The sequence below is a fragment of the Sorex araneus genome, chromosome 9 (assembly GCF_027595985.1).
Source record: "Sorex araneus isolate mSorAra2 chromosome 9, mSorAra2.pri, whole genome shotgun sequence".
Classification (NCBI taxonomy): domain Eukaryota; kingdom Metazoa; phylum Chordata; class Mammalia; order Eulipotyphla; family Soricidae; genus Sorex; species Sorex araneus.
Window position 1 is genome coordinate 36,754,942 of NC_073310.1, and position 23,330 is coordinate 36,778,271.

Here is a 23,330-nt window from a genome sequence, read left to right on the forward strand (position 1 = left end):
TTTATATATGCCAACATTGCAGAAAACTATAAACTGTTCAAACTTAATAAGAATGTGATAATGAGTAAGATAGTCTAAAAGTCTTTGGAGGAGTCAGAGCCAGGGCTGATTCTGAGTATGACTTGCCTCAATTTATATACATAATTTATATACATAAATAATACCTCTCGATGTTTTGAGTACTATGTATTAACTCATGAAGTAATAGAAAGTGGATACATATTAAAATAACCTCAGAAATGTTCATAAAACATAATTTATGGGTCACTCTATTTTTGTAATAGCAAAAATTCTGATATTTTTCTACCAATCATAATTTTTCTCTCATATTTTTGTCTTACTTCCAAAAATATTAATAGAGTTGGCATTTCTTTTTATAAGCATTTTTACATAAACAATAGATTCTCATTGAGGAACATTAATTAAACCAATAAACACAATAATTAAAAGTTCAAGCTTCTAGAGTCATTTCAATTGTAAAATATTACTGAAACATTTGAAAATATAGTAGGGGTTGGAGAGGTAGTCCAGCAGGCAGAGTGGACTTGCCTTGCTTGCAGCCAACTCAGTTTCAATCCCCATATGGTCCCTTGAGCAGCAACAGAAGTGACCCCGGAGGGCAGAGTCAAGAGTAAGACCTGAACATTACCAGGTGTGGTTCCCGTCAAAACAAACACAATGAAATACAGAAGATTGGGGGAAGCAAATTATCGTGTAATTTGTGATGTTACAAATGTCAACTTAAAAAATCAACCTCAGAGCTAAACAATTCATCAATTTCATTATTTCCCTAAAACTCATTACCAGGCCACTCATTACCACCTTTTGCATCTTGCTGCAACAAATATAAGTTTATACTGTTTATAACATCTGTCACTGCCTACATCAACATTGTGTATGTGGTACAAAACATGTTTTGTTTGTTCATAGTGAAGCAAAATGGAGGGCTTTTTTCTTTGGGTTTTGGTTTTGATTTTTGAGGAACAGATATTATGGTGTGGTGCTAAGGATCAAGCCGACGTGAGTAGTGTTCAAAGCATCACATTAATCTTGTTTTCTCTCTCCAGCCAACTAAAATAGCTTTGTTGCAAATTATATGGGTAAAATGGGAAGTGGGAACATGACTCAAGAAAACAGTGCTTCCACTTCTCTGTTCAACTCACCTCTCTACTACGGGTAATGGCTGGCATGTTTCAATAGTTGAAAAGTCTTCTAAAAGCATGAAAGTGGCATGGACACTAATGTCCCTAGGATTCACTGTGTAGCTATCAAACTGCATCTGAAGTCCACTTCTGTATAGCACAGGAAGTAGTCTCGACCGCCCAAGTACTAAGGGACCTGTAGCTACAGACTGGAGTGAGTATTTGCTCTTTGGAGGAAAAGGAAATCCAATCCTTTTGGATTTTGGAAATCCAGTCCAATGGGTGAGGAACTTCTTGTGTCAGGAGTAAATTTAAGAAATCAAGCTGTCACTATTTGCAGATGATATGATATTATACTTAGAGAACCCTAAAACCTCTACCAAGAAATTCCTAAAATCAATAGACTTGTATAGTAAAGGTGCAGTCTATAAAATCAGTACCCAAAGCCCATGACTTTCCTATATGCAAATAATGAGAAAGAAGAAAGTGACATGAAAAAATGCAATCCTGTTTATAGTCGTGCCTCAGAAAGTCAAGAACCTCCAAATCAGCTTAACAAGGTAGTAAAGGACTTATACAAAGAAAACTACAAAACGCTACTTCAAGAAATAAAAGAGGATATGAGGAAATGGAAATATATCCCCTGCTCATGGATTGGGAGAATTAACATTGTCAAAATGGCAATACTCCCAAAAGCAGTGTACACATTCAATGCCATCCCTATAAGGATACCCATGACATTCTTCAAAGAAATGGAGCAAAAAATCCTGCAATTCATATGGAACAATAAGCCCCCACAAATAGCTAACACAACTCTTGGAAAAAAGAATATGGGAGGAATCACCCTCCCCAACCTCAATCTCTACTACAAAGCAGAAATGATTAAAACAACATGGCATTGGAACAAAGGCAGAGCCGCAGACCAATGGAACAGGGTTGAATATCCTGACACACACCCTCAAATATATGATCATCTAATCTTTGATAAGAAAGCAAGAAATGTGAATTAGAGCAAGGAAAGCCTCTTCAACAAATGGTGCTGGCAAAACTAGACAGTTACATGCAAAAAAAAAAAAAATGGGCTCAGATCTCTACCTGACACCATATACAAAAGTCAGGTCAAAGTGGATTAAAGATCTCAACATCAGACCAGAATCCATAAGATACATGGAAGACAAGGTTGACAAAACCCTCCACTACATTGATGCTAAAAGGTAGCATTTTCAAAGATGACATGCCATTGGCCAAGCAAGTGAAAACAGAGATAAACAAATGGGACTATCTTAAACTAAAAAGCTTCTGCACCTCAAAAGAAACAGTGACCAAAATACAAAGACAGTCTACAGAATGGGAAAGGATATTCACCAAATACCTATCTAATAAAGGGTTGATATAAAGGATATGCAAGGCACTGGTTGAACTCTACAAGAAGAAAACATCCAACCCCATCAGAAAATGGGAGATGGAAATGAACAGAAATTTTCTCAAAGAAGAAATCCGAATGGCTAAAAAATACATGAGAAAATTCTCTTCACTAATCATCTGGGAGCTGCAGATCAAAGCAACAATGAGATATCATCTCACACCACAGAGACTGCCCCACATCCAAAAGAACAAAAGCAACCAGTGTTGGCACAGATGTGGGGAGAAAGGGACTCTCCTTCACTGATGGTGGGAATGCTGACTGGTTCAGCTCCTTTGGAAAACAATATGGACGATTCTCAAAAAATTAGAAATTGAGCTTCCATTTGACCCAGCAATACCACTCCTGAGAATATATCCTAGAGAGGCAAAAAGGTATAGTAGAAATGACATCTGCATTTGTATGTTCATTGCAGCACTGTTTACAGTAGCCAAACTCTGGAAAAAAGCCTGAGTGCCCAAAAACAGATGACTGGTTAAAGAAACTTTGGTACACCTATACAATGGAATACTATGCAGCTGTTAGAGGTGATACAGTCATGAAATTTGCATATAAGTTGAGCATATAAGTGGCTCAACATGGAAAATATTATGTTAAGTGAAATGAGTCAGAAAGAGAGAGACATAAAAAGATTGCACTCATCTGTGGAATATAAAGTAACAGATTGGGAGACTAATACCCAAGAGTAGTAGAGATAAGGACCAGGAGGTCTGCCCCACAGCTTGGAAACTGGCTTCTCATGATGAAGGAAAAGGCAGCTGAGATAGAGAGGGAACACCTAGTAGAGTATGTTGGGAGGACTCATTCAGGTTGAAAGATGCATGCCGAAAGTAGACCATAGACTGAACATGAAGTCCACTCAATACCTCCATTGCAAACTACAACACCCAAAAGGAGAGACAACAAAAGGGAATGCCCTGCTGCAGTGGCAGGATGGGGTAATGGGGGATTTGGTGGGAACGGTGGGAGGGATCCTGAGAACATTGGTGGAGGAGAATGGGCACTGGTGGAGGGATGTAAACATCACTGTATGACTGAAATGCAAACATGAAACTTCCTAAAGTTATAACTTTACCTTACGATGATTCACTAATAAAAAATTTAAAATTTTTTTTCATGCTAATTTAGTACTAATGGGGCCCAAGTAATGAGTTTCTTGGCTTTTAGAGCTTTTAGTCTGAGAGATATGGTTTGGAGCAATAGCACAGTTGGTAGTGCATTTGTCTTGCACACGGCCAACCCGGGTTTGATTTCTCCAACCCTCCCGGAGAGCCCGGCAAGCTACCAAGAGTATCCCACCTGCACAGCAGAGCCTGGCAAGCTACCCGTAGCATATTCTAAATGCCAAAAACAGTAACAACAAGTCTCACAATAGAGATGTTACTGGTGCCCACTCGAGCAAATCGATGAACAGCAGGAGTACAGTGCTACAGTTTGAGAGACAAATCAGATAGATCAAACAACAATTTTCACACACATACACATATGTGTAAATACATATATATATACACATATATACACATATATGACCCCTAAGGGAGGAAAATAAAAAGACTTTCCTAGCCAAGGGACAGCAGATAATTTAAATAACTAGAAAATAATGGCCACAATGCTAGTGCAAAGTAGATTTCCTGCACTGGTGGTTTCATTAGAATTGTATGAAAGATTTGCATACAAAATTTGGAAAAGTAAAAGTTATTTTATTATACAGTTAAAGTAGATGGGTCTGGCCCCAGATGTTCAGGCCTCTCCTTTACCCGTGAACATCACTGATCCTGTTCCCGACGTGCCCTAAAATATGAACAACCTCCCTGTCTTGACCAACTTTTAATTTATCTCCCATGAATGAAGGCCATGTCCTGTCCCTATATTACTCTCTATTCTGTAAACACATTCCTTAGTCTCTGACCACAACCACATGGGCATAGTCAAGATCCCTGGGCTCTGTAGCTGTTGCTCCCAACTGTACCTCCTAACTGCACCTCCCAACTGCACCCTGCAGTTTCAGTCATCCTATCCCAGCTTTCCTGGTCTCTGGCCACAAGAATGTGCACATGGTGAAACTCCTATACTCAGCACCTTGTCATTACCTGGGCATCCAGGTATCTGTCCCTAATTATTAGTACTTAATATGCACTTGATGAAGGAACAACGGAAGGGAAGCAACTCAGTTCAGTGATCTAAATAATGAAGTTAAAGCCTATCTCAAACTATCTGGGACCAAATGGATAAATTCAAGTAATAAAAATTAATATCCAAGAGGATGAACTAGGGAGAGAGGGGAAATTGATTGGGGTTATTTAAGATAGTATAATTCAGTAGGTTAAACCTAAGTTAAAATGTGTCAAAGAAAAGTTAAGAATAAAATAAGTCTTCACAAAGTTAGATATAATGCCAAGATTATTATCACTAAAAGACATAACATTCAAGTGAAAATGGGTCAAGAACAAAGTAACTTAGAACTGAGATATAATGGTAAATTTATGATGAGCCTAAAAGTGACTCTGAGTTAAGTATCTAAATGTAAACTCTTATTTCAAAATTCTTTTGTAAACCTAACTTTAATATATAGGACCTTCATGTTCAAAGAAAAGATGTTAAATAAACTGAAAGTAACAATACTTTTCTTTGTTAATCTTTATTATGGATAAAATAATGACCTCTCTCTTGAGAGACATATACAATGTGACTCAGACAGGATGGGCTTTTGTTCCCTTAAGTCCCAGATCTTTAATTATATTACTAAGCAATGGATCTATCACACATCAATTTTTCATAAATGGTAGGTTTCATTTTTGTCAAGGTAATAAAGAATATAATATTAAGGATGTGAAAGATATCAAAATCATTGGGATTACTGATGTCTATAATTTGCACCAAATGATAAAATATGTGATTTTTTTTCAGACTGTAAACATTTATTTTTTTTGAGGGTACAGTTACAGATTTATACATTTTTGTGCTCAAGTTTCTCCCTTATAAAGTTCGATAACACATCCCTTCACCAGTACCCATTCTTCCCCACGAGTAAACCCAACATCCCTCCCCCCTCCCCAGTCCCGTCTCCCCCCACCCCACACTGCCACTATGGCAGGGTATTCCCTTTTGTTCTCTCTCTATGATTAGGTGTTGTGGTTTGCAATAAAGGTGTTGAGTGGCCATTGTGTTCAGTCTCTAGTCTATATTCGGCCCGCATCATCTTTCCCCCACATGACCTCCAACCACATTTTACTTGGTGTTCCCTTCTCTGAGTTGCCCAGAATGAGAGACCAGCCTCCAAGCCATGGAGACAACCTCCTGGTACTTATTTATACTATTCTTGTGTGTTAGTCTTATAGTCTATTATTCTATATTCCACAGATGAGTGCAATCTTTCTATGTCTGTCTCTCTCTTTCTGACTCATTTCAAAATATGTGATTTTTTTTTTAAAAAAGTATTTGTCTGGAATGTTGGGTCATACCGTGAGGTGTTCAGAGCTCTCTCCTACTCTGAGTTTAGGGTACATCCTGATTGATACTGAAGAGACCATACACTGTGGTTAGAACCTGGACAACTGCATGTGAGGAAGTACTCTAACACCTTTCATATAACCAGCACAGCAATGAAATTTTTATTTTCAATTAAAACATAGTTGTTGGTTTGTTTGGTTTTGGGTTTGCTTTTGGTCACACAGTGATACTCAGTACTTACTCTAGGCTCTGCTCTGCACTCAGAGATCTCTCCTGGTGGGTGTGGGGTCTGCATGGGGTGACAGGAACCAAACCTGGGTAATCTGTGTAGCAAGGCAAGCAACTTACCTGCAGTACTACCTCTCTAGCCCCGCAATTTTTTTCGTTTATTTTTATTGAATCACCATGAGATAGTTAGAAAGCTTTCATGATTGAGTTTGAGTCATACAATGATGGAAAGCCCATCACTCCACCAGTGTACATTTTCCACCATCAATGTCCCCAATATCCCTCCCATCACCTTACCACCTGCCTCTATGGCAGACAATTTTCTTCCTACTCTCTCTCTACTTTTGGATCTTACGATTTGCAGTACAGATCCTCAGAGGCCATCATGTTTGATCCTTTTTCTACTTTCAGCATGCATCTCCCATTCTGAGCGATCCCTCCAATCATCATTTGACTTAGTGATCCCTTCTCTATCCCAGCTTCCTTTTCCCCCAGCTCATGAGGTAGGCTTCCAACCATGGAGCAGTCTTCCTGGTCCTTGTCTCTACCATCCTTGGATGTTAGTCTCATATTCTGTTATTTTATATTTCACAAATGAGTGCAGTCATTCTAGGTCTGTCCATCTCTGACTAATTTTACTTAGCATGATACTCTCCATGTCCATCCACTTATAAGCAACTTTCATGACTTCATCTTTCTTAACAGCTACATAGTATTCTATTGTGTAGATGTACCAAAGTTTCTTTAACTAGTTATCTGTTCTCGGACACTCGGGTTGTTTTCAGATTCTGACTACAGTGCTGCAATGAGCATACAGGTGCAGATGTCATGTCTACTGTGCTGTTTTGCACCCCCAGGATATATTTCCAGAAGTGGTATCCAGCAATTGAATTCTTAACCTCATTTCTCTTCTATGTAAATGTTTATTATGTCTTTTAACCTTACCTTACATTTTATAAGATTCTTATCACATCTATTTATTCTGTAATCAGTATATATATCATGTAATCAATACTAATCTGTATAGTTATTCCTCAACCTGTGCCTCAAATTTTATTAACAAATTTACCATGTCATCTCCATCTAATCAATTATTTCCTAAAAGATAATAATCTAATCATCAATTTTTTCAAGGTATGACCATAAAATGTGTAACCTGTTGAAAATTTACTGAATATATAATTAACATTTACAGATTTTAAGGATACAAATGCTAATTATATTAAAATATTTCCTTTTTATTTTAAAATAGTCTGTCTATGGCTTGCAAAATGATATTAGAAGTCACAGTCCTACCCACACACCTACCCCGGAAACTAAACCTCCGACAGAAGATGAGTTACAACAACAGGTGGGACAACCTATAAAATTAATGATGAAGCTCAGGTGATAAATATTAACAGAAGGAAAAATTTAAGGTTATTTGTATGATCAACTATTTTATATAGAAGTTTTGTGGTTAAAGATAATAAAATGATCTAAATTTAAGAGATATGATCACTTGAAAATACAAAGTATGTGGAAGTGTTTTCAAAAATTCTTCACTTTTTTTAGGGCCAGGAATGTGGCTCAGTTTTAAAATAAGATTAGGGTTGAGTCCAAAATGAAGTCAAACAACAAAAATAAATATTCAATAAAATTGTTCACTCTTAAATTTCCCAAATATTTTTTCTAAACAATTTTTAAACATCATTTATATTAATTTATAGAAGTCTCCATTACCAAAATTTGTTTTGGATGCCAGAGCTATCTTAAATATTGAGAATCCAGAGGGTGGACAGCCTTGATAAAATGACAAGAGCTTCATAAATGAGTGCTTAGTCTTGCTTTGATAGAATTGATTTCTATAACTCTTCAATTTTTCCCTTTCAACATTGGTATAATATGTTATTTTCTCTTTTGCTAATTGATGGATAGTTTTGGCTTCATGTCATATTGTGAAACGAGCATCAGTGTCAAAATATTCTCTGTCAAAAATAACTAATTTTTTTGGTTATATCTTTTAGACCCTCTTCTCTCTCAGTATTTTATTGTAATACTATTTATAATTTGGTAAAGGACAATTTAAGTTTTAAATAGCAGTTTTCTATATTTGTTTATGTTTCTGTCAAAAAAAGTGTTGATAGAACTATTCTCAACATCTGATCAGAGAAATAGATCAATGGGACATGTACACCTTTTGCATAAAGGAAGCCTTGTTTGCTTCCAGGAAGCACATGGATCCTTGAACATCACTTTAGAGTGACCTCCAGACACCAGCAGATTTGGCTTTAAAACAAAAAATAATATTGTAAACACACAGAACATTGATGTTTTGTTGAAACAGTATTAAAAGACAAGGCCTTTTTAGAAATTGTAGTAACAAATGCATTTTGTTACTACATTTATTTTCTGAATTCAGTAATTGGATTCCCCAAATTGTGTGATACTAAGTAAGTTTTTTCAGTGTACCATAAATCTCTCAAAATCCTAATTGACTCTTGTTCAAAGGTGATATTAGTTGCTTTGCAACATACATATTTTAATTGGTTGTGTAACTCTTTCATATTCCTTTGATTTGATTTTTTTTCAGACCCTGGCATTTTACTGATTTATAACATGTTATTTAGAATTGTCTTCTCAGATGACGAGGTGGCCGAGTGGTTAAGGCTATGGACTGCTAGAATTGTCTTCTCAGAATTTAGAGTTGAAAAATTTGATATGTCACTACTTATATAACCATTATTTAAATTCTTTTTTTTTTAGATAAAATATTGGCAAATACAGTTAGATAGACATCGGTTAAAAATGTCAAAAGTTGCTGATAGGTAGGTGTTTTATATCCATTTATATTTTTAAAAAATTCCTATGATGAATGTATTTAAATGGTAAAAGAACTTCTGGAGTGGATAAACTTGTAAGTAATGGACATCCATTTATTTTTCGGTTTTGGGGTCACACCCAGCGATGCACAAGGGTTACTCCTGGCTCATGCAATCAGAAATTACTCCTGTTGGTGCTCGGGGGACCATATGGGATGCTGGGATTTGAACTGGGTAGGTCGCCTGCAAGGCAAACACCCTACCTGCTGTGCTATCGCTCTCGTCCCTGGAAATCTATTTTTAAATGTTGTTTTGCTTTGCTTTTTATACATAGAAAAGTTCAAAGAACTTTCATTCCAATTTAAATGACAGAATGATCAAGATCCAAAGCCCAATCCTTGTACAATCAGAATCAGACACGGAGATTATTTAAACTTCAAACTTTTCACCCCTTCTGGGAGAAATTAAGTTTTTAATTTATATTATGTTTGTCAAGTTAGAGCTTCTATAGATGTGTTTTAAAATTTATACTTTTTCGTCATTGCATGAGCAGAATTTGAATTAAATTCTGATTTTAGATATCTTTCTTCATTCAAATATGATCTTAATGGCACTCACTTTGAGTGCTCCCCAACAAGCTTCTTTTCTTTGCTTCCTTTTTATTTAAATGTGTATTTTTAAAGTAGTTTTGCCAGGAATCTCCCTTCCCTTAAATCCCTTTTTCAAGTGATGCAACTAGTTTGTTGCAGAATGGCTAGTTGATAATAGATTGAAAATGAACCTTAAAACATTCTTTCGAAGCTAGAGGGATAGTACAACAGGTAGGATGTTTGCCTTACACATGGCTGACCCAGGTTTGATTCCCAGCATTTCATATGGTCCCCCAAGCACCTCCAGGAGGAATTCCTGAGCGCACGAGCCAGGAGTAAACCCTGTGCATCGCCTGGTGTGACCCAAAAAACAAAAGCAAAAACAAAAACCCCACATTTTTCAAACCTTTTTTTCCCAATTTAATTCCTTTAATGGAGAGATGCTAATGCATATGGCTTAAACATGGCTAGAAAAAATATTCTTAGATTTTTCTTCCAGGAAAAACAATAAATTGATGCATTTTTAAATAATGAAAGTCATTAGAATGTGAAAATGGCCATAGGGCTTTATTCTGTAAATAATGATTCCTTGGCCAGATTTTTTTATACTGTTTCTCTCATACCGGGCTAAACATAAAATCAGGGAGAAAGCTAAAGGAAAGGAAATGACTTTTTCTTTTCTCTCTAGTTTACTAAGTTACACGGAACAATATTTAGAGTATGACCCATTTCTTGTGCCTCCTGACCCTTCTAACCCATGGCTGTCTGATGACACTTCTTTATGGGAACTTGAAGCAAGGTAGGTGATACTTTCCCTTCTGTCCAAAAATGACATTAATTTCAGGACTGGAGTAAACTAAGAACTCTACAACTGATTAATCATAACGGTAATTTTACACTTCGTTTGCATTAGTCAATGATAGCCAAACTTCTTGACATAGCTAATTGTTCTGAATCTTAGAAATTTGCATTTCTATTAATACTTTTATTTCTGAAAGGATAAGAACATACATAGGAATCCAAGCATGTCCAGTCAGAATTGAGATCTCTTGCTTTTGAAATTCATCTCTTTTTGTTTAGCTTCTCGAAAATCCACAAAAACACAAATATATTCAAGTTTTAAGTAAAATTCTAAAACAATGCTTCCTTAAACAAAATATAAGTATACCTTTATAAATATAATTTTAAAGCAAAATTAACTTACTACAAAAACATTAAGAGAATCTGACAAGAGACTGACTTATTAAGAAACCAAAGCATAATTAAGGCTCTCGTTTCTGCCATGATATAGAAAAAAATTTTATCACCAATCTTGACAGTCACAAAAATATCACTTCTTATCATTTTTAGCATTAAGATCTAATATTCTGTAGTATGTCTCTGAACTATATTTATGTATTTTTCTGTTACATTCATTCAGTTATCCTTGAAAACTTTACATATGCAGAATGTTTCATCCACAAATTTTATACATAAGGATGCTAGAACCCCCAAAAAGAATGACTCTGCTAATATTAAGCAACATATTTTATTGATAATGGAATTAAAATTAGGATTTAGACCTTTTCTTTCACAGTATAACTTTTTCCCAATAAAACAGACCATCATGTTACAGTATTGTAACGTTGCTAAGAAATTGGTGTTCAGTGTCAAAATGTTTCTAATATTGTCTCTAATTATTTGCCTGACATTGGCAAGTTATTCTTGGACCTCAATTATTTATATATCTGTCACTGTCATATCGATTTGCTTGAGCAGGCACCAATAACGTCTCCATTGCGAGACTTCTTGTTACTGTTTTTTTTTTTTTGGCATATCAAATACGCCATGGGTAGCTTGCCAGGCTCTGCCGTGAGGGCTAGATACTCTCAGTAGTTTGCCAGGCTGTCTGAGAGGGACAGAGGAATCGAACCTGTGTTTTCTGCGTGCAAAGCAAGCACCCTACCCGCTATCCTATCACTCCAGCCCATTATTTATATATATTAAAGGAAATATATAATGTCACCTATTTTATAAAGTTGATATTATAAGGGCTGGCAAGGCTGGTTGGTGTGATACTACAGCATTTATGATGTTTGCCTTGCACTGGGGCAGCCCTGATTTGATCCCTAGCACCCAATATTATCCCTGGAAATTCTTAAGCTCAGAGCCAGGTGTAACCCCTGAGCACTGCAGATGACACAGAAAGAGAAAAAGGAAGAAAGAGAGATAAAGAGGAAGGGAGGGAGGAAGAAAAGGAGGGAGAGAAAAAGAAAAGGAAAATAGGTGGATAGAGGGAGAGAATGAAAGGGAAGAAGAGAGGAAGGGAGGGGGAGAGAGAAAGAGAAAGAGAGAAAGAATCTAAAAGAATGTGGCTGAAACACTTACACTCAATGTCCCTCAAAATTAGTAATGTCTAACTTATTCCTTATTCTAATTTATATAGGGACATACATCAGAGAATTTTTTTTCTGAAACATGAGAAATAGGAACTTTTGGTCAGGGAGATAACCCAAAGGGAGTTATGTGAGACTCCTCTGTTCAATTTCTAGCACAAGATGGCTCAAAAACGAAAACCAAAATACAGAAACTTCATAGAATTGGGTTCTTAAGGGAAAATGTAGAAATGTAGAAAAATATAGGACTTGCAATGAAATCAATAGTTGGCTTTGTTTTCTATCTTATAGCAAAGAACCAAGTCAACAAAGGGTAAAACGATGGGGGTTTGGCATGGATGAAGCCTTGAAAGACCCAGTTGGAAGAGAACAATTCCTCAAATTTCTAGAGTCAGAATTTAGTTCAGAAAATTTAAGGTAAGACTTATTATTTGTATCTTATGCTGTTAACCAAAGAGGCTTAGTTGCATCTATCTGTTTATTTGGGGCTAAGTAAAAGAATTACACTCCCATCAACATAATAATAATAATAATAATAATAATAATAGTATGATCTCACTGAATGTCTGCCTCTTGAAACAGGAATGGGGGGAGTAAAAAGGCAAAACCTGTCCAATATTACTGCTCAGTTATTAAACCTACATATCGTGGTTCATTTTAAAGAGAGTCCACAAAGAAGTATGATCCATATAATAAAACTTAACAAAATAGAGAATGGCCAATAATATTTATGAAGTTAAACATAAACATAACCTATATTGATACATTCTTATTTGACTTGCATATTAATTTTCCTTTGTGCATATCATTTTTCAAGTAAGGTAGAGAAAAATATATCTAAATAATGAGAAAACTCTACTAAGAGGTTTTTTTATACAGTTAAAATTATAGTTTTAGAACAGCTGAAAGCAGCAGTATTTGAGCTGTTGGAAAGGGAGGGTTACACGTTTTGCCCATTTGTCATAAATAGGATTCTTAAATCATTTTGAAATTTCTTTAAATTCAGAGGTACCTGGAAACAGACTGATTCAATAAATTATTAATAACATTTTTCATGAATGCCTGCTGCACAATTTTTAGTATTTAATGGTAATCTTTTTTAACTGAGCATTTATAAGATCTACGGTTGCTAAGGATTTTTCTGGAGCATACTAAGTAAGATTTTCTGTACCAAGTTTATAGCATCAACACTTGAGTGCAATAAAATACATCAAAATAACAAAGAGGGATAATGTTAGCATTTTAAATTTTTATTTAAACACTATAGATATACAGTTAAAAAGTTGTTCATGATTGAGTCTCAGTCATACAATGTTCCGACACCCGCCACCAAGATCCCCAGTTTCCTCCGGATCCCACTTTGCCTCCATGGAAGATACTTCTCTCTGTCTCTGTCTCTGTCTCTGTTTCTCTCTCCCCCCCCCCATTTCTCTCTGTCTATCTGTCTGTCTATCTGTCTGTGTGTCTGTCTGTCTTTCTGTCTATCTGTCTCTCCCTACCTCTCCTTTTTCTTTTAGGCCCTGGTTTGCAATACTATTACAAAAGGGGCATCCTTTCAGCAGCCAATTCTTGTCCAGAGTGATCATTTCCAACTCACATTATTGTAGTGGTCTCTTCTCTATCCTAACTAACATCCCTACACCGGTCCCATTGTATCAAGCTTCCTATCTTGGACTGGTCCTCCTGGTTCTTAATTTTATAGACTGTGGATATTATTCTAATATTATGTTTTTTTGTTCTTTATTTTTGTATATCCTGTGAATGAATGCTCTCATTTTATGTCTGTCCCTCTCCCTCTGACTCATTTCACTCAGTATGTAACTCCATGTCTTCCATCTATAAGAAAATTTCATGACTTCATTTATACTAATGGCTGTGTAGTATTCCACTGTGTAGACGTATCAATTTTTCTTTACCTATTCATCTGTTCTTGAACACTCGGGTTGTTTCCAGATCCTGCTATTGTAAACAGTACTGTAATGAACATAGGAGCGCAGATGCCCTTTCTGTATTGTATTCTTGAGTCCCTAAGAGCAGTACTGTTGGGTCCTCTGGAATCTCAATTTCTGTTTTATTTTTTAGAAATATTTATATTGTTTTCCAAAACGGCTGAACCTGTTGGCATTCCCCACAGCACTGAGTGATTGTCCCCTTTCCCTGCATCTACACCAATACTGGTTGTTCTTGTACTTTTGAGTATGTGTCAGTCCCTGTAGCATAAATGGTATTTCATTGTTGTTTTGACTTTCATCTCCCTGATAATTAGTGATATAGAGAATTTTTTTCTTGTGCCTTTTGGCCATTTTTACTTCTTTAAGGTAATTTCTATTTACCTCTTCTCCCCAATTATTGATGGGATTTGATTTTTTTTATTGGAAAAATATGTGCCTTTTATATATTCATTATTAACCCCTTCTTTGGTAAGTGTTGGGAGTAAATAATTTCTCCCATTCTGTGGGTTATCTTTGTATCCTGGTCATCACTTCCTTTAAGGTGCAGAAACTTCTTAGTTTAATTCAGTCTCATTTATTTATCTTTGCTTTCACTTGCTTGGTCAGTATTATTTCATCCTTTAATTTCAATGTTATGGAGAGTTCTGCCTACATTTTCCTTTATGTACCTTATGGATTCAGGTCTGATATTAAGGTCTACAATCCATTATGATTTGACTTTTGTGCATGGTGTTAAACAGAGGTCTGAGGTTTTTTTTCATATACCTGACTAGATTACCAGCACCACTTGTTGAAGAGGTTTTCCTTATCCACTTCATATTTTTTGCCACTTCATTGAAAATGAACTAATTATGTACTTAGAGAATACTTTTAACATTATATCAAATGAGAGTAGAGTTTCCTCTCATTATCTAAGGTTTAAAAATGCTGAGATTACAGATGTTGTTATGAATAAATAAGCAAATGAGCCACACAGTGTTACCTCATGTAAAAATGGTTCTTGATTTCATTAATCACGAGTTTTGTTTGCAAGGAAGAAAACAGATTACAATGCAAAATTATGGCTCTTTGGATAAAATTACAGAGGTAGCTTTCCAGAGTTGATGGTCAGCAAAGTCATCTGGGATAACATCTTCTCAGCTTAGACCTTGATGATGATGAGAGGGAAATATCTAGGCACAAATGCACACATTCACATGCACACATTGCGTGAAGAAGCTTTGGGAGATAATATTTGCAAACTGTTCATGTTTCATGAATGAATGGAGCTACTTCAAATTTTTAGTTCAAGTCTTAGCCATATCTTATTTCAATAATTCTGTACCACTGCAAAGTATATTCTGCATGTTGTGTAATAAACACATATGAATATTACATTGATGTTTCTTTTATGTACATATGTATATGTATGGACTGGAGTGATAGCACAGCGGTTAGGGTGTTTGCCTTGCATGTGGCCAACCTGGGTTCAATTCCTTCGTCCCTCTCAGGGAGCCCAACAAGCTACTGAGAGTATCCCACTTTCATGGCAGAGCATGGCAAGCTACCCATGGCATATTCAATATGCCAAAAACAGTAACAACAAGTTTCACAATGGAGACGTTACTGGTGCCTGCTCGAACAAATCGATGAGCAATGCGATGACAGTGACAGTGACAGTGACATATATGTATATGTGTTTTACAACTTTAGTATGTAATTGCAATATGCCTATTATATGCTTTTCATGCTAGGAAGAGTAATAGATACATAAATCAAGAAATGATATACAGGTATATAAATTGTGTTAAAATATAAATTAATTTGTGAACACCTGACATCTGACATAATGTATACTATACTTACCATTTTTTGTTTGTCATCCTATATGTTATTTATTTTTATATACTTTTTTTGCCAACTTATATGTTATTTATTTTTATATACTTTTTTGTTTTTGCTTTTTGAATAACACCTGGAAGTGCTCAGGGCTTATTCCTGGCTCTGTACTCAGAGACGAAACTGGGGTCAGTGTATGAAAGGCAAATACCCTAGCTTCTATACTATTGCTCCAGCTCGTATTATTTCATTATTTCTGTTAATTACACATATTTGATAAAGTGTTAGTGCAGTTTCTCAGTAGTCTTCTAAGAATGTTATTTATGTAAATGGCCAATAAAATAAGCATTTCTTTAAGACAGAGAAAGGGGGAGAGTTAATGAAATATCGCTTTTATTTACCAGATACAACATCTTCTCTCTGTTAAAAGGGTTTCTAATTACTTTTTTATGTAAAAAAGGAACAGTATGTGTAGCTCAATAAACTTCTGAGTTATATTACTTAGTACTTAAAAATACCTGGTAATCTCTCTCACTTCCCCTCCTTTCTCTCTTCACCTATTTATAAGCTTCATTTAATAAAAATTATTTAGCTTTATATACATATATAACTGGCAAGTGTCGAAGATTTCTTTGTTTCTATTGACACAATTATATGATTTAAAAAAATTGTTGGTATATTAGAAAATAATGTATAACATTAATTGATTTTGTGTGTTGTCGAGTCCTATATTCCTGGAAATGAGTCTGACTTGGTCCATATATATAATTCTTTACTTTATTGTTGGATCTGGTTCACTAAGATTTGTTGAGGACATTTTCATCAATTCCCATCAGAAATATTTGTCTTTATTTGCATTTCATTTTTATGTGCCTGCTTGCTATTGGTATCAAGTTAATGTTTGCCTCCCCCCCCAAAAAAATGGGAGAATACTTTCAGTGTTTTAGAACATGAGATGGATAGGTAATGAGTCAACCTTTGAGGAGGTGAGGTTGGTAAAATTAACAAGTAAAACCAACTGAACCTAACTTTTAATTTTGGAGTGCTTTGATTACAGCTTTATTTTACTTGCTTTTTTTAAAAAAATTGTTTTGTGGCTGATAGCTGGCAGTATTCAGGACATACTTCTCTGTATTTAGTCATCACAGTGCACCATATGCAGTGCCAGGGATTGAATCCAGGTCAACCAGGTACAAAGCAAGCACCCTACCTATTGTACTATCTTTCAGACTCTCATTTTCCTTGCATTTAAATGATATGTTTAGGTCTTTTTCCTTTAGATTCAATCTTGGGAGAATGTTGGAATCTTTAATTTAGTTCATTGTTTGTTAATTCTATATCCTGATACCATAAGTTCATAGTGATCTCTCATAGCTCTTTGTATTTTTTGGCAACTGTCATAATACTACCTTTTGTTTCTGAATATGTTTATATCTTTTTAAAATTCATTAATTTTATTAATATTGTCAATTTTGTTTAACCCTCTTAAAAACATGCTTGGTTACATTATCTTTATGAGTTTTATTTATTTCGTGGCTATTTTAATTTCTATTATGTTTGTCCTTCCACTAACTTTAGCTTTCATTTGTTCTTGTAGCTTATTTAAGTGTGAGATTAGACTCCCTATAGATTTTTCTTGTTTTCTGATCTAAGCCTGAATTACTATAAACTTCTCTTGGAGAACTTCTATTGCTTTCTATAGATCATGTATTTATTTCTTTTTATTTCCAGAAGTTTTATTCTAATCTCCCCTGATACATTAGTCAACCCTGATATCTTAGTTCAACCCAGTAACTAAATTGTTACTTAGCTTCTTATTTACTTTTCATAAACTTGTGTTTTTAAAAACTTTTTTATGGTTGTTTTCAACTTTCATGGTGAGTTATAGCTGAGATTTTAATTTTAATACATTTATTGCCTTTTGTGTGTGTTTCCCAACATGTGGTCTATCTTAGATAATGTTTTACATGTAATTCCGAATATTGTGTATTGTGAATTCATTGTATTCATGTGTATTGGGCTTTTAGGGGTGGAATGTGCTATAAATATCTATGAAGCCCTCATTTAAAATTGTATCCTTGTTTATTTTTTCCTGCTTTGTTGATGAATTCTTTGGGAAAATTGAGGTGATAAACTCCCCAGTTATTGTTATGTTGTTGTGAATGCTTATCTCTAGTAAATATTCTACTATATATATATGTTACTAATATCTAGTAATAATTGCTTTGCATGCTCATTTTGTTTTGTTTTGTATGGGAGCAACACCTGGTGGTAGCTAGGACTTATCCCTGGTTCTACATTCAGGGATCATTCCCGGTGGGAATAGGGGGTGCCATATGGGACTCCAGGGATTGAAACCACATCAATTATAAGCAAGGCAAGCACACTACCTGCTGTACTATCAATCCAGCCCTCTTTTGGTGCTTTTTGTTGTGAATATGTTGATATTATTAGGTTCTATTGAAATATTGATTCTTTAATCAGATGTGATATGCACTGTCTCATTAATTTTCTACTTTGAATTTTATTTAATATAAATATTACTTCCCCTTTTTGATGGCCATATAGGCAATTATTTGTCTCTGTGATTGTTTTCTAGTCATTTAATTTTAGCCTATGTTAATCTTTGGAGCTCAAGTGTGACTTTTATACTAGCAAAAGGTTTTTACAAAATGGTTTTTACATTGCTGAGTTCTAAGCTATTGAAACCTGATGAAATTATTAACATGAAACAAATATTGCCATTGTTCTATAGGGATTTTGTGTGTTGTTACCATATGTCCCTATGACTTCTGTATTCTTATTCTCTTCCCTTAAATTTTGATAACCATCTTTTAAGTAACAGTCAGTCTGGTTCCATTAGCCTCTCTCTGTTTTTTTTTAAGCACTTTTGTTTTGAGATTGCCATTAAGGTTACCTCAAGTATATACTCGCCTCAATATTTGCTTTATGTATTTCACCCTAAATATCTTCCCAACTCCTCTACCTTTCTAAAAAATGACTCACTCTCAATGCAGTATGTTATAGATTAAAATCAAAGTTGTACGGGATTGTGATTAGCAGATCTGCTATGAATAAAGAGATTTCTTTCAGTATTTTCTTTTTAAAAAGTATATCTTAGGGGCCGGAGCGATAGCATAGTGGGTAGGGCATTTGCCTTGCACGCGGCCAACCCGGGTTTGATCCCCGGAATCCCATATGGTCCCCCAAGCACTGCCAGGAGTAATTCCTGAGTGCAAAGCCAGGAGTAACCCCTGAGCATCGCTGGGTGTGACCCAAAAAGCAAAAAATAAAAAATAAAAATAAAGTATATCTTAAAATAAGAAAAAAAAATTTTTGTTTTGGGCCACCCCTAGCTGTGTTCAGGGTTAACTCCTGGTTCTGCACTCAGGATCACTTCCGGTGGGCTTGGGGCACCATATGGGATCAAACCAGGCTCTGCTACATGCAAGGCAAACACCCTACATACTGTATTCTCAGTCCAGCCTGAGAGTAAGAAAAAATTTTAATCAGTAAAAGGCTTATAATGGAAGTCCTCCAAGAAAGTAAGTTCATTATTATGCATTATTATGATTATATGATCAATCAATGTTATAATAATCTTCAGAAGATGAGGCATTGGATAAGGTTTGGCATCATATTTTGCATAGATTCTGGCTAGCAGTGGAAGACCTGAAGAAAAGACCTATTAGAGAAGTTCCCTCTCGAGTTCAGGAAATATGGCAAGAATTTCTGGCTCCAGGTGCCCCCAGTGCCATTAACTTGGATTCTAAGAGTTATGACAAAACTACACAGAATGTGAAGGAGCCTGGACGATATACATTTGAAGATGCTCAGGTTGGTACATGTCACAAATATGATCCTGAGATTATTAAGATAGTTTTGTTTTAAATGAGGGAGGAGTGGGAGTCAAGACTTCATTAAGGTATTTAATGTAAGAACTGTGATTAGATTAAATAAACTTCATGGCCTGTTTGGGAACTATTTTTTTATTTGTAGTATTTTGCATGAATCTTGCTCTTTTACTGATTTAGAGGCATTAATTATAGCTATCGCCTTCTCTTTTCAAAATTTTTCATCTCTCCAAACAGAATTTATGTGTACTAAACAGTAACTCCCCATTTCCCCTTCACCAGAAACCCTGGGAACTTTAAATCTACTTTACTTTTCAATGAATCTTCCTATTCTAGATAATATATACATATGTATATATATGTATATATATGGAATCATTGAACATTTATCCATTTGTAAGTAGCTTCTTTTACCTGACATGTGTGAAGTCTTTTTTGTGGTTAAAAAAGAGATCAGACATTTCAAAGTAAACCTATTTTACAAATAATAAAACACTCTCTGAACTTATAAAATGCAACGATGTAATGATACTTCAAACAATTAAAGGTTAAATAAATATGTAAATTAATAAAATAAGATAAAATCGTTTTAAACATCTAGAATGATTGGATAATTTTAATTTTTTTTTTTAGTGGGGGAAGTGTTTGGGCCACACACAGTATCAGGAATTACCTCAGCTTGGTTTCTGGTAGTGTTCAGGAGACCATACAGTATTTGGGATCGGATTCAAACCAGGGATCGGGCAATTAAAGTATGAGCACCAGCCCTTTGAGCCAAGCTCCATGAATCTGAGTAAATTTACATTAGATTTCTTCAAGAGTAATATTTTAAAATTATTCTTTCATTTTCTACTGTCACCTAATATTGAAGCACTTATGTAATAAATATGCCACCTCAATAACGTACATTTGAAAGCTTATGAGATATTTTCCAACATGAGGGCTCAAGAAATCTTAAATTATGAATGTCAGAAATAAATTTAATTTGATGAAATTTGTGTCAAAATCAAACCAATTTTGTTCTTTATAATCGGAACAGGTATTTCCTTTCAAAGTCATTATTGTTAGTCTGGCAAGCTCCCCCTGGTGTATTCACATGCCAAAACTAGGAACAATGATGGGTCTTATTCCCCTGACCCTGAAAGAGCCTCCAATGCGGCACCATTGGGAAGGAGGAGTAAAGAGAGGCTTTTATAATCTCAGGGCTAGAGCAAATGGGAGACATTACTGAGACCGCTCGAGAAAATCGAAGATCAACAAGATAATGATAATGATTGTTAGTCCACAAAAAGTATAAGGAAATGGGAACTAATTTTTAAAGATAAATTGTTTAGAAAATTCTCTTCCAGAATTTTCAACTAGATATAATTGTTTCCTTAGAAACAATTTTCATTTCTACTTTTTCCAAAAATACCACTTTGCCCATGAAGAAAAATAAGCTTGTAATTAGAGAATATTGTTTCCTAATGATGTGTTGAAATTGACTTTTCAACCAAAGCATGCCTGTTTCATAATTTTTTAGCTTAATTAAGAGAAGAATATTACCTCAAATTTTGGAGCGATAGCACAGCGGTTGGGCTTTCGCCTTTCACGAGGCCAACCCGTGTACGATTCCTCCGCCCCTCTTGGAGAGCCCGTCAAGCTACAGAGAGTATCGAGCCTGCGCAGCAGAGCCTGGCAAACTACCTGTGCATATTGGATATGCCAAAAACAGTAACAATAAGTCTCTCAATGAGAGACATTACTGGTGCCCGCTCGAACAAATTGATGAGCAACGGGATGACAGTGATTGAATCACCGTGAAATAGTTACTAGCTTTCACTTCTATTATTTTTTTCTTGTTCTTCTAATAACATGGAAATGAGATACAAAAATCTCTTTCTTTATTTTAACTCTTGGTATAAAACATCCTTTTCCTTGACTTTAGTTGAAAACATATTGTATGGAAAACAATTCAATGCAAGACGAAATAGTTAAGTAGACAACAGGGCTCTGCCATATGGAAATGTGTGGAAATATACGACAGGGAGCAAGGTGAGAAAGCTGGCCCTGGCACTGGATTTTTCCTTTTGTGTTAGGATAGAAATTTAAACATTTTTCTAATGTAAGCAAATGTATAAAAGGTTTGTGATAACCTTCCTAAATTTAAAAAAAAATGTAGTTATTATCTGTGTCATTAAAGGTATTCATGCCCATTAAGTCTTCAATAAAATGAAATACACAGGTTCCTACAAAAAATTTTACCATGTTACTATACACTTCTCTTTCAATTCAGATTAGATGATCTAAAACTGGTATTTTGTGGGTTTTTACTCTTATCTTCAGGAATATAATGATAGAAAAATAAAATTATGTAATTGTTTCAGACAAGATAAGCTATTAAAGTTAAGAAAGCAGATTATAGGGGTATGGTGCCACCAACAGGTCAACCTGTACCAACAGGGCAAGTGCATCAACAGCCTGATGATGACTTCAGGCACCATTCTGATACTCCAAAATTGCCACTGTGCCTCTGGCTGGAACCCAACAACTCAGGACCAAGTTTCCCAAGAAATTATACCGTCAAAAGTTAGGTATATGGGGCTGGAGCAACAGCACAGCAGGTAGGGCGTTTGCCTTGCACACGGCCGACCCGGGTTCGATTCCCAGCATCCCATATGGTCCCCTGAGCACTGCCAGGAGTTATTCCTGAGTGCAGAGCCAGGAGTAACCCCTGTGCATTGCCGGGTATGACCCAAAATGAAAATTAATTAATTAATTAACTTTTTAAAAAAAGTTAGGTATGGGGGAGCCACACCCACAAATCACCTCCAGCTCAGCTATACTAGCTCATTTATCTCCCTTGCTTCAGAGACCTGTAAATAAATCTCAAAATAGATCAAAAGCCACAATTAATCTCAGACCCATGCAAGGCTGAATAAACCAGGGTAAATAGAAGGGGGGCAGGTTAGCCTGGTGTGCACCCGCACAGAGCCCCTGGCATCCATTTGCTCCCACAATCCGAAATTGCCACCATGTCCCTGGCTGGACTGCAGTGTCTCAGGATGTACTTCACAGAGATAGTAGCACTGTCTGTCACTGTCATCCCATTGTTCATTGATTTGCTCAAGCAGGCACCAGTAACATCTCCATTGTGAGACTCTTTGTTACTGTTTTTGGCATATGGAATATGCCACGAGTAGCTTGCTAGGCTCTGTCGCATGGCAGGATATTCTCAGTAGCTTGCCGAGCTCTCTGAGAGGGACAGAGGAATCAAACCCAGGTCAGCCATGTGCAACACCAACGCCCTACTCGCTCCTATTAAAAATTTAGATATGCAGGTTTTGTGACTGAAATCTCCAGGCTTTCTCAGAGTTAGGATGGGCTTCTTCCTCCCACTTCCCTATACTCCTGGAAGCATTGGCAGTCAGCCCCATGAACCAACTCTCGTTCCACCATGTAAACTCTTCTAATGGACTTGGTTCAGAAACCTATAAATAAATCTTGAAACCACAGTTAATCTCAGACCTGTGCAAAGCTGAATATACTGGGGTAAATAGAAGGGGGAGAGTTAGTCTGGTGTCCACCGGAGCAAAGCCCTCTGCAGTCACCAGCTTCCACAATCCAAAATCACTGCCATAACCCTGGCCTGACTCCAGTGTCTCAGGGCAGACCTCACTGAGATATAATCTGCTGAAATTTTGGGTATTCGGGGGTT

At 35.9% G+C, this 23,330-nt stretch overlaps 1 protein-coding gene across 4 annotated transcripts in view; it reads left to right on the forward strand.

Moving 5' to 3' along the window:
• RGS7 (regulator of G protein signaling 7) overlaps positions 1-23,330 on the forward strand; it is a 467,594-nt gene that overhangs the window by 414,875 nt on the left and 29,389 nt on the right. For all 4 annotated transcript variants that reach the window (XM_055147307.1, XM_004619017.2, XM_004619018.2 and 1 more), the window contains exons 11-15: positions 7,496-7,594; positions 8,989-9,050; positions 10,323-10,433; positions 12,301-12,426; positions 19,430-19,616. In XM_055147307.1, the coding sequence (XP_055003282.1) occupies positions 7,496-7,594; positions 8,989-9,050; positions 10,323-10,433; positions 12,301-12,426; positions 19,430-19,616 (585 nt within the window). The remainder of the gene's footprint in view (positions 1-7,495; positions 7,595-8,988; positions 9,051-10,322; positions 10,434-12,300; positions 12,427-19,429; positions 19,617-23,330) is intronic.